The sequence below is a fragment of the Chlamydotis macqueenii genome, chromosome 6 (assembly GCF_036417535.1).
Source record: "Chlamydotis macqueenii isolate bChlMac1 chromosome 6, bChlMac1.mat, whole genome shotgun sequence".
In the NCBI taxonomy this organism is placed as follows: domain Eukaryota; kingdom Metazoa; phylum Chordata; class Aves; order Otidiformes; family Otididae; genus Chlamydotis; species Chlamydotis macqueenii.
In genome coordinates, this window is record NC_141561.1 from 16,082,054 (window position 1) to 16,094,805 (window position 12,752).

At 49.8% G+C, this 12,752-nt stretch overlaps 1 protein-coding gene across 2 annotated transcripts in view; it reads right to left on the bottom strand.

Annotated features, from left to right (window-relative positions):
• The window catches only part of MARCHF4 (membrane associated ring-CH-type finger 4), a 101,677-nt gene that overhangs the window by 15,023 nt on the left and 73,902 nt on the right, over window positions 1-12,752 (bottom strand). For both annotated transcript variants that reach the window (XM_086751030.1, XM_086751029.1), the window contains exon 3: window positions 6,125-6,317. In XM_086751030.1, coding sequence (XP_086607156.1) covers window positions 6,125-6,317 — 193 coding nt within the window. The remainder of the gene's footprint in view (window positions 1-6,124; window positions 6,318-12,752) is intronic.

The following is a 12,752-nucleotide window of genomic DNA, read 5'->3' on the forward strand; positions in this document are numbered from 1 at the left end:
CTCTGCCCACAGATAGGAACTTAACCCAGGAACACCAGGCGCTTGATTCCAGCATGGAGTTAGTGACAGGAGAGCATCGCTCTGGTTATAACACATCACCCTTGAAAGCAGAAGATGCAGCTCACAAGGCAAAATTATTTCTTTTCCCTCTCAGAAAATGTTAATTATATTGCCCTCATTAAATGCTAAACACATTGATCCACTGAAGCAGAGAGCACCATATGATTATTCATGACAAAAATCCATCTCTTGTTGCAACAGTGGGAAATGGCATGGAGATGGATGTGGTGAAGGATTGTGAAGCTGAAAGGACACGTGTGAAAGGCCAGGTGCTGCTCTGACTGCGCTGGAAGCCAAGCTCCTTCCCTGAAAAAAGGGAGGGGGTTCAGGTCCAAACCCCATGGCTCTTTGCTCAGCAGCGACGTGCTCACTCTGCGGAGAGCTACCGGAGCTGCGCTGGAGTTCAGCAGGCGCATTGAGCCTCTGCAGAAATGCCCGCTGGTGAAAGCAGCACACACGCACGCATGCTGGCTGGCCCACTCTGCTCTCTTACTGAATAATCAATGCAGCATTAGATAAAAATAGGTCCCATCTTTCAGGAACAGAGGGGCGGCATGTCTTGGCTTTGCCAAGCATCCGCTGTTCCTGGATAGCGTCCAAGAAGTCAGTCGGCAGATCAGCTGCGCAGCGTCGCTTCTGCTGCTGCTGGACCAGGCACAGGGCCCTCAACCGCTGCTCTCGAGGGACAGTCCCTGCCCAGCTGGATTGAGAGCCCCACAAAGCATCCTGTGCGGATTGTTCCTGTCTCCACACCCCCCTTTACAGCTGATGAATCAATTATTTGCTCAGTGATTTTTCGAGCATGCATACTGCAGCTGAATGTATGCAAACCAGGATTCACAGTGCCAAAAAAGTGAATCGTCTGCCTGACTTTATCCCAACTGCCTGCTCTGACGATAGGGCCTGGATCTGGTCGCTCCAGTCGGCTCCTGGTAGCTCCAGTCTGCAGGCAAAAGTGCATGAACAGCATGGCAAGCAGTGCATTAAGCTACAAGGCACAGAAGTCTTCTGCATACTCTCATGGTTCTCTTCCAGGTATGTCGAAGCCATGCATGTTTGCTGTTTGGGTTGGTCTCAGGTTTCTCCTCTGAAGACATTTGCTGAACTTCTCCACCTTATGCTCTGCCTTTAGGGTATCATCAAGCCAGCGCATGGACTTATGCTTTCCCAGAACTGATCACCTACTGCTGCAGCAATTCTTCCTCCTTTGTATCTTGGGGGACTACACAGACCTGAATGAAAACATCTGCTTTCCTTCTGAGAATGGGATCAATATAGATGAAGAGCCTGAAGACACTTAGTTTCTCAGTTTCTCTTTATTTTATTAGGACTTTGACTCCTAAATCCTTTGAACGCTGAGGGCCTGAGTGACCTGGCTAGAAAACCCTCTGAGGCTACCTCAGCCTGGCATTTCCTCTAGGAAGTAAAGCTCATTTAAAATGAAACCACACTAGTCTTGGCAGGAAGTTTGAATTGCGACTGTCTCAAGGAAGCTCCATTAATTACTGTTCCCATTGCACTATGAAAGATCAAATGTTGTGGATCAGTTTTAATTGGCTATTGATTTCTTATGTTATTACCTAGGGTTGTGCTGAGATGCCGTCAGATGTACTGGATGCTTTTGATTATTCTTGCTGGCAGCTGGGATTAAAAACAGCAGGCACACACTTCCTGATCTGTAATGGATTGCCATGGTGTGCCAACAAAAATCGTTGGCAGGATGAATGGTCCTGCTTTGCTTGGCTCTCCTGCTATTGAGCTGCAGTGCAGTTACTGTTGTGAAGGCAAATACCCTCGGGGACTGGCTGCCCAGGAAAGCGAGGAGAAGGCTTCAAAGAGCAAGAGGATTTAGTGCTTGCAAAAGCACTTGGCTGCCAGCACCAAGGCAGGATGAGTCAGAGAGCAAGGACTGGGTGGGCATGGACAAAGCAGCAGTCCCCACCCGTGATCCAAGGAGAGGCAGATGAGATCACTTTTGCTGAGCTGGGGACAAGCCCCCTTCATGCCAAGCACAGGGATGCCCCTGCGGGAGCACAAGCAGGACTGTGCACACAAACCGCAGCAGTGACAGCCCCGTGTGCACAGCCTGCTAATGGCCTTCCTGAGACATGGACCCGGTGACGCCTGAGCCTCTCATTAGCTGGCGGTTTCTCCTTGTTTAGCAGGAGATGGTTTCCTGTCCTCCTGACCCCAAATGACACCTTAATCTGCAAACGCTGACTTTCCCTAATTGCACCTTGACAGAGATAGACGCAAACCCCTCCTTCCCGCTCCAAGGACTGTCATTTAATTAACAGGCAGGTGTCTCTCGGGATTTACAACCCAGCTATCAGCTGCTACTCTCCCTACTCAGTAACTCAGGCCTGGGAAGGCTCACTTCATTTATCTCTGCATTTTGATAACCGCATTTCTGCTAATCCCTCTCTATACCAGCTTTCTGGATTTACCTCTCATGGACTCATGGAGAGAGCAGTTAATAAAATGAACAGTCCCCATCCCACTTTTCATTCACTCCCTGGTTGCTGATCTCAGATGTCTGTGTTGTGGACGGCTTCACAGCCAAGCAATACCTATGCTGGCACCACTACCAGTTCCTGGTTTGCTCCAACTCTCATATCTGTTCTACAGACATGACCAGAGATAGCACACATGAAAGAGAGAGAGAAATCAGAATCAAAGACGTTGGGGCTGGCTGGATATCAAAAAGCATTTAGTCTGTTCCTCCTTCACAAACTGGGATCATCTCTCTGCAACCTGTTCTTGACATATGTTTTCTAATAGGTTCTTTAAAAAAATCCAATATTGGAGACTCACAAATCCCAAGCAATCCTTTCCAGTGCTTCCTGCCCTCCTGTTAGATGTCTCAGAGCAAGGGGGAGAACAATGTTGAAAGACCATCTTGCACATCTTGCCCAGATGGATGTAGCTTCTGGTATTTGGGTCCTGCTGGTCGTGAGGAGCAGATTCTTTTTACTTTGGTTGTAGTTTTGCTTCCATGGTGGGTGAAGGGGTAGCAAATGGTGTCTGTCCCTTACAATTGTTTTTGTGGAGCATGCTAGGATCCAGGAAATTCCAAAGTAAACTAGTCTATTACTGAATGTGAGTGTCTGAGGGTGAACCCCAAGACCCCTGGATTTTGATGCATGAATCAATAGTCTCTGAGTTAACAGCCGTATTTTGAGAGCTCAGCTTGGAGGTGATCTGACTATTTCAGATCAAGTACAGCTCAAGTGGAGATAACAACAACAAAAATGATCTGTGCCTATGGAGCTATACGTGCAACGGAGCACTCGTGCCCTCACCTTTGACTCCACATTGGAAAGACCAGTGCTGCCATGGGATTGCCCATGTGAATTGCCACAGATATCTCTGTCTTGGCAAACTGCTGCCTAAATCCTGTAATGACTTGGTAGAGAGGAGATCACACAAAACAGCTGGGCAGTTGCTGACTAGATGCGTACTCCCTATCCAACGGCTGTCAGGATCTCTGCAGATTTGTTGCCTTCTCCAGCTTTGAGACTCTACAGTGCCAGAGGAATGTCCTGCTGAGCACCTCCAGTGACAGGATGTGTAAAGTGGCTTCCTGGACAAATGTTACTGGCTACTCAACGGACATAAGATATAGAAGGACAACCAAAGTGGGAACTGGCAGGAACTGCAGCGGAGCTTTCCTCCAGCACATCTGCTCTTTAGCAAATACCTTGTCTTTCAAACCTCTGCCCCCCTGACAGTGAAAAAAAAACTTGGGGTCAAACTGGGGGAAGAAACAATTGGAATTCATATAAATAGTGTAGGACCTACAGTATAACATTCTGCTAGCTAAGGCTGCCCAGCCTGTTACCAAACAATGCGCAATGTGTGTGTTACATTAGCTGAAAAAAACAAGTGTGGTAGGACTGAGTGCACTTAATGTCCTGCTCTTTCCCCATCACTGAGCATCTCTTAGTACCTAAATCTTTCCTACTCACCCACAGGCTGGAGAGCAAAAGGGGAAAAGGGCTGGCCTGCGGAGGAGGAGACACCGAAATGCACAGACACCATCCTGATATTTCAAGAGCTGTTGTCACTGCAATTATCCATGAAAGGTTTTATCCTGAACTTGCAGAAGTGGAACTAAAATGCAGGGAGGAGTAACAAGAGGCTTCGGGCCATGCTGGCAGTCAGGAGCAGAACTCTGAATCTCTGGAGCCGGCTTTGCCCAGTTGTGATCAAAGACCCTGCGTGAGGCTGCAAGGTTTGGGAGAAGGATAGAATAGCTGTTCCACGGTGAGGAACTCACTGCAAGTCTTCTAGGGAGCTGGCACTGCTGCATCCATCACAGTTGAGCACAGCTATAATGAATGAGGAATTTAATCCAGTCGCGGAGTCCCCTTTGATCGGCCCCTTCTGCTGACCTGACCTGACCTGGCCTCTCCACGGGACGGACCAGCCTTTTGGTTAGGACTAGCACAGCCCCAGGAAATCAGCAGGGCTGCAGAGAAGTCCCTCAGAGGAGAGCCCTGACCGCATTGACAGCCAGGGAGCCACAGCTCCCCGTGAAGACCTCATTTGTCACTTGGTTCAACCTGGGCAGAGAAAGAAGAGGAGGAGGAGGAGGTGGGGAGGGGAGTGAATGCCACATCTCAGCTAGAACTGCTCAGAGCTGCCCTTCCCCTCCACTGCAGACCTGAGAGCAGCAGCAGCTGGGAATACAGAGGGTACTGCTGCACAATGCAAGCAAGTTTTACACCGGAGCACGGCAGGGGCTGAGGGCTGGCTGCAGGCACATAGGAGCTTTTCTAGGGAAATGTTTGAAACGTATGAAAGGCTCACATGGTCCAGAACATCATCTCTCCTGCTCGCGCACAGGCAGACTGCCTGGCAGCACAGGCAGACATGCTACACACATACATGAGACATGTGAACTCACTGCATCTGTAACGCTTCCCACTTGCTATGGAGTTTGTGGGAAAGCCAGCATGCCTGTCCCAGCAGGACTGCCAGCTGCGCAGGGAGGACCATGAGACAAGGGGCTGCCCCAAGCCACGACTTTGAAATATCCCTGGGAACAGGACAGCTACTTGCTCTTTGACTGGAAAAAATCAAAGCTCCCAGCTTAGGGCATTAAGCCTGATAGTGACATCAGTGGAGATGGGAAAGGGGCTTTTTTTCCCTTCAGAGAAGGTGGAGAAGAGAAATAGAAGCCAGACCCTTAAAAAATTAATAGGAAAGAAACAGAAAACCTCAAATCTGAACCTATCTGCCCGGTTCCCATTCAGTTCATGGCTGGCATGGTTTGTTTTCTGCCATGTGGGAGGATTTAGCTCCTATTGACAGACCAGCTAATCAGTTCCCCTCAGCTCCTGAAGCTTTATCAAAGCCACTTAATCATGTTACTGATGTCTGCCCAGGCCAGGGCTCTCCACTTCCACACTTTTCGGTAACCACTGCTCTTTCAACAGCCTGGCTGGTGAGTGCTCTTGCTCTCGGGGAGATCTTCTGGGGCCAGGCTGCCAGCACCCGCTTTGCTGTCTGGGCTTGCTCAGTGTGGGACAGCTTCATCCTCAGAGCTACTCTGTTCCAGCAACCTGACAAGGACCCCAGGCTGGGCCATGACCTGAGCTAGTTTGGACTTGTAGCTCCAGGGTGGGACACAGAAGAGGCAGCCACCCCTGCCCAGCAGAGAGACTGGACTGGAGAGCCAAGGAGTTGCATATGGAGAGACCCTGCCGTACCCAACCACGAGCAGTCCCTAAATTAGCTATTCTAGAAAAGAAAGAGTTTCTCAAAAGCCTTACACTCCCCAGCCACCCCCAGACCTGCCCACTCTCTTCTTGCTCTGAAGAGAGATCTGTTTCTCTCTGGGGTTGCTGCAGGTCCCTCTGCCAGCCCAGCCAAGGAGATACTCCAGGGCTGCCCAGACAGAGAGAACTTTAAAACAGGTGTTGCAAAATCAAAGTGGAAAAGCTGGGGAGGCTCAATCCAAGCTGAGCTGTACTGACTGGCTCTCCATGCCATCTCCCACTCCTCTCCACAAGCGAGCAGGCAGGCAACCTCGGCTGTGCCGTGAGATGCGATCACCCACCTATACAGACAATGTCCATGAAGCCGTACATTCCATAGCAGATCTGGAAGAGCAGGTCCTGGCGCTGCCATTTGGCTGAAGGACTGAAGGTCGACCAGATGAGCCACGAGATACTGGCGATGAGGAAGAGGGAACCCAGGATGGCCGCTGCTATCTGAACCTTCTCAATGACTGTCAGAGAGATGGCCTGCCACTGCAAGGGGAGGCAACAGGGAGAGGAGATGGGGCAAGGGGGAGGGAGGAAGGAAAAATAGAAGAGATTAGTTACATGGGGAACACTGCTGGTTTACATCATTGTGGTGATTCTGGAGATCTCAAAGAGCACCTATGACTTACATGTGCACCCTATGCATAGATGCTTTTACCTGGTCCACATCTCAGGTGGAGCATGGCAGTCATTCAACAGTGCATGGCCCCATGCTTCCTGTCAGCATTGCTGAAGAGGAAATGAGGAGGAATCCTACATCTCACCAGAGAAGCGCAGATACCTAAGGGAGGCAGGGTGAACTAGGGGCAAGACATTGAAAGTAGCAACCTTGTGACAGTAAGTCACTGATGGCCATCACAAACGGGGACACTCAGTTGCTACCTCAAATAGAGGCCATGCAGCATCCTCGGCAGGGGATCCTATTACCATGAGAAAAAGCGTCTCAGAGAGCCAAGCTTTCCTTCGGAGGCCTCCCATGAACTGGCTCTGTGCCACTTGGTGAGATCTGACAGGATGGCAGCACTAGGTAGGATCTCACAGTGGCAACGCACATCCCACAAAACTTGTTACAAACAACAGAAGTTGCCGTGGTCAGGACACCCTGCCTTTAGGCGGTGACACGTTCAGGCTGTGTTCCAAGGTAAACGCCAATGCTTGTTCCTCAGAAGAAGAGAAAAATAGAAATAACTCCCCCAAATCCATTCACTATGTCAAATAGCTTTGTATAAGCTACAGTATAAATATCCTAAGCCTGGATTCCTCTCTGTCATCCAGCAGAAAAGCTCCCCACTCAGATTTACACTGCTGAGAGAACTGCCCTGGAAAAACCAAGACTTGGAGACACGGTCCATAGCCCCTCCTGCAAATCAGAAATCAAACATGTAAACAGGCTGGGGAGAGACAGCCTCTCCTGGCACTGAAGTACATAGGCCAACTTTGGCTGTGAGCTACACGTCCTTGAAATCTCAGTGGGACTGGTAGAAGCATAAATAAAGGTGGACTTCAACTTCCTGCAGGTATAGAGGTTTCAGAGGAATTGAAAATGTTTAGCCTGGGTTCAGCCTAAATTCAGTGTCCCTATGAGGTGACATCTCTGGTGAGTCTGCAGCACCCTGCCCGTTTGTCAGACATATCCTGGGACATCAGGGCCACCCATCAAGCCTTGTCCCATCCTTTTGCAGGGCAAGAATGGAGTTCAGTTGCTGGGTCCCTCTTTAATGCCCAGGCCAGCCAGGAGTTACCAATGTTTTTTGGGAGGTAGGGAAAACTTTGAACTCCGATCGAAGGGCAAGAAGGACAATAGGTGACTTGTGTTGGTACAGGCATGCATGGCATTGCTCCCAGTCCAGTGACCAAATCCCTGAACCGAATGCACTCTCCTGTGAAGGGCTGCCTTTGAAGGGGAACAGACAAGGGCTTCAGCCTGAGGCTGAGGTCTGCGGGTTGCAACTGGAAGGAGATTGCCTGGCTTGACTCAGAGGTGAGCCGAAGGGTCTGCCTCTGCCAGCCTTGCTCCTCTGCAAGGACAGGCAGCTCTCAAATTGTATGTCAGGGATGTGCAGCATCAGTGAGGTGGGTGGTACCGGCTTATTTTCTAGTTGGCCACAGGATGAGAGGCACAGCGGTGGAGGAGAGTTGGGTAAGAACATGGGGTTGCACTTTCACCCCTGCAGCTTTCCCCAGAGCTCATCCCCGCTTCCACTCACTCTGGCAAACGCCGAGGGGCCGGGAGCGCAGGGAGCCCGGTGCACAGCCTGGTGCTGCCTGTGAAGGTTTTACTGCAGGTCCCTCATGCTGACCCGCGTGTGCCCGTGCCAGCCCAATCATTCTGCATCATTTCTTTCTCCAGAGGAGGTAATGGACTGGCTCCTCACCATCTGTCTGGCATACTGCAAGGCCTGTGGTGGCAACAGGTCCTTCCAAGGTAGCAATTAAAGACAGAAAAGGAAGAAGGAGCTGTTTTCTACAACTAGCAGCCCCGTACAACTAGCACCACTGCTTTGCAGAGACGGGGAGGCTGAGGTGTAGTACTAAATATGGGATGTGGTTCAGGGCACAGAGAAGCTACACCTGAGTGCAAACTTCAAACCCAGCTCCCTTTGGCTGGGAAGAGAGAGGCTGAAACACAGGCAGGGATGCTACCCAACACCGCTCAGCTGGCAGCAGCTGCCGGGAATTTCGTCACGGCAATAATTAAGAGGCTGGCATCCGTCAGCCGTGCCAGGGGGTAGGAGACTCTCCCTGGGCATCTGGCACTAAGTGACACTGACACATGCAGCAGCAGTCCTGAATCTGTTCAGGAGGTGGCACTGGGGTGTGATTACCCTCTGGCAAGGAGGTAAATGGGTCAGGGCTGAACACTGGGGAAAATAACCAGCTTGCAGAAGAATTTAATATTTTCCAGAAAAAAAAAAAAAAAGCAAAGCAGGTAATAAATGTTGTGTTTCCTCTCTGGCAACCCTGAGAACTGCAATTTAGCATCCTACATCTAGCCCAAGCCACCAATAACTGGAGTCGTCATTTTTCATCTTTTAATTCCATTTTGCTACACATCTTAGGGTATGAAATTTGCACAGAGAGAACAAAAGGGGTGAAACAGAGGACAAAGCATGTTATCCAGTGAGGGCACAGACAGAAGGGTCCAAGAGCTGTTCAGAGGTGGAACATGCTGATGAATTTCAGCGGCAGAAGCTGGGCCTGATGCACTGGTGACCTCAGGAGCCCACCTCAATCAGCACTGTACCTTTCAGATTTCATAACAGCCATTAGAAAACCACCCATTTTCCTAACCTCTCTCCACCACCATTACGGCCAGCAGACCAGGGATCTGGTAGGCGACCCTGTTGTCCTTGGGTCACTGCTAGAACTGCAACGAAAGGTCCCAGTAATGCTGCAGAGTCCCTTCACCAGCACGTCTGAAACCCCCAAAGCTCTTTGAATGCCTGGCTGCAGATACAACCCTCTCCCTCCAAATCTCCAGCTCAAACGTCCAAGCTCTAGCAAGGTCACAGTGCCAAGCAATCTCACCTTGCAGGAAAAGACCTAAAACTGAGCCCTTTTTTCCTCAGCTGATAATGACCATTGAGTCCCAGCTAGCTGCTGAGCTGTACTGAAGTTCAGCTTTAACAACTGGCAGCTCACCCAGGTTGTCAGTCAGGAATGGGACTGTTAGGCAGGTAGAAAGCTCTACAGATGCTCCGCCAGCACTGAACAGGGCAGAATTAAGGACTTGGTGGTACCAGAAAGCTTTAAAGGCTCCTGCAGGACAACAGGGACAGTTCTGTGAGCTCCAAGCTTACCATGGCTTCAGAGCATGCCCAAGCAGCTCTCTGCAATGGCTTGCCACCAGTGCTGGAAAAAGGGCTCTGGTCCCTTCAGATTGCTCTGAAGAAATGTCCTCATTCACTCAGGAGCTGGCTGGCTGTCCTCTGCCACCACCCCCCTCAGCCAACTGCTTTGGCACACCACTCAGGGTGCACATGCAATACTCTTTCGGACTGATTTCCCCCAACTTTCCCTATTTTTCCCAAATCACAAAGCTCTGCAACCCAGATGCCTCAGAAGGGGTTTCTTAGGAGCCTGGGTCTGACATTTGTGATGACTTTAGCCCGGGGCCAAGCTGGGACTGGTGCCTGCCAGCCCTGTAACATTTATCCTCTTGCACTTTTTCATAACCTACGTGGTGTACTTGGACAAACCTGTTTCCTTGTTTGCTTCAGTGCTTCTGCTCAGAGGCTTGTGAGTGAAAATCTCCTACTGCTAAAGCACCACAGATTAAAAATGTCACTACTATAGTATTTAAGGCCTGATCTGTATTTCCCTTTCTTTGGCTCCAGCAGTCTCCAAAGTTTCCCAAGCACCAGCATGAGGAGATCCAAGGCAGATATTTGCCTGCAGAAGATATCTGTGTCTTGCTGCAGCAATTTGCTAAGAAGACTTGCTTGCTGGAAAAGCCTTCCTACATCCTCTGAGAGCTCCCCCATGCCTGCCTCAGGCAGTTCAGTTTATTTTTATTGCTGTATCTGACACGTCCCCTTAGTACGTATCATTAACTGAGCTGTGCTAGTCAGCGATTTCCTTTTCAGACCCAGGATCACAAGCAAGCAGAGGTTTTTTCCTAGAAGGATGGAGTGGACCATTCCCAGCACCGCTTGGGTCTGGCTCTCCCCTCTGCTGTCCCAAGGCCCTGGCCATCCTCCTCAATTATAGAATCATAGAATGGTTTAGGTTGGAAAAGACCTTTAAAATCATCAAGTTCAACCGTTAACCTCACACTGCCAAGTCCATGACTGAGTAATGTCCCTAAGTGCCACATCTACACGTCTTTCAAATATTTCCAGGGATGGTGACTCTACCACCTCCCTGGGCAGCCTGTTCCATGCTTGATAACCCTTTCAGTGAGGAAATTTTTCCTAATATCCAATCTAAACCTCCCCTGGTGCAACTTGAGGCCATTTCCTCTCATCCTATTGCTTCTTAAATTGAAGAGACCAACACTGACCTTGCTACAAGCTCCTTTCAGGTACTTGTAGAGAGCAATAAGGTCTCCCCTCAGCCTCCTTTTCTCCAGACTAAAGAACCCCAGTTCCCTCGGCCGGTCCTCATAAGACTTGGACTCCAGACCCTTTTCCAGCTTTGTTACCCTTCTCTGGACACGATCCAGCACCTCAATGCCTTTCTCATAGTGAGGGGCCCAAAACTGAACACCGTATTTGAGGTGCACCTGGTAAGAGGGAGGCTACAGTACAGGTATCCTCGGAAGCACCAATTATAAGGCACAGGCCATGAATTCTCTCTTGCTGTGACTGTAGCCATTGCTTGCAGGCTGCAGGCTGTGGCTGGAGCTCAGCAGGGACAGGTCAAGGCTTGTACTCAACATACAACAACAGCAAGTTGGGACAAGTAATGAACTTGTCTCAAGTTTTTTCACTCAGAAGCTCAGGCTGAAGTTCAAACACCCTGGGACCCCAGCCACTTTTCTTGCAGATGTGGGAATCCTGATGAAGAAGCCATTCAAACATTCACCAGCTCTTAACAGAGCATGACCACAGTCAAACAGAGTCAGAGGAGAACCAGGACTGGGTCCCAACCCCAGCACTGGATAAATGAGGATCTCTGGAGCTGAAACAACACACAAGGCACAAAGAGTCAGAGTTAACAACTGGAAAGCGGAGTTGAACTCCCTGAGACTGCAGACAATTGTAGGTTTGGGAAGGCCGGTTCAAACGGATCTTGTGGTTCAAATGGATCTTGTATTTGCTAAAATCAGAGCATCAGAGTGAATGTGGCTCAGGAGGAGCTACAAAGGAACTGTACAGATGAGATCCATTGCAGAGTCCCATCATAGCAGGCACCTACTCCACCATGTATCAGCACCAGAGTGCCTGCAAGTGCTATCAAAACCCTGAGTCTTCAGGGCATTTTTAAAGTCATGGGCTTTGCACAAATATTGCAATGGAGAGGAGCATTTAAAGCCTCCATGCCCATGACTCCTGCCCCGGTGACTGGTAGACTGGAGAGCAGGAGGAAGGATGGATGGATGGATGGATGGATGGACAGAGAGACAAAAGCTCTGGATCTTCTGGTTGCTCACAGCTGGTGGAACATTTTTGCTCATTTGCTGTCTGACTGCTGCTTGGCCCAACATTTGCTTTGTTGTCCAACAACTTTAATCTCCCAGTCTCAGCAGGTTTGCGGTGTTGCTGCTTTAAGATCTTTGCTCTTAAATGCCTGCAATCCGGGGGCCGGGGAGGGGGGCGTTAATTTGTAGAGATTCATTCTGCCAAAATACCAGACTAAAGGCCTCTCTCTGGTATGAGACATCATAACAGCCTGGAGGCTGGAAGGAGTCTGTGTTAATTATGCATGAACTGTGTTCCCTGGGCTGTAACTTCTCTGCCTACACCACAAGTCTCCACACACATCTGGCCCATACCGTGTTCCTAGGCACTCCAAAGAATGTGCAGCAGATGTCAAAATGGGCAGAGAAACATGCAGATCCTGGGGAACATGTGGGTGTCTGGTGTGCCGCTCTGCTCGGACCAATTGGACATGCTTCAAGGAGCCCAGGGCCTGCCAGCTGCCCGGGTTTGGCTTTCCAGTGGTCTCTCACATGAGAGGACACAGGGATAGTCACAGAGGATAGGTAGGCCACATTGTTCGTTAAAATCTAGCCAGGCTCAGAGCATCACCCAAAGCGGCTTCATTTGACAAGGAGGTGAGGTTTGTGTGGTCCTTGCCTGTATTACAGCTGGTCTGGAATAAACAGATAACCATGATTTCCTACAGTATTTCCCCTCTAAAATTTCTGCTTGAGAAATTCAGAGCTTTTCAGTAAGAATAAAGCTGGGCAGACGTGCCAGTAGACCCTGAGAAGAAAGGCCAGGGACTATTGCTTCACTTAGAAACAGGCTATATGTC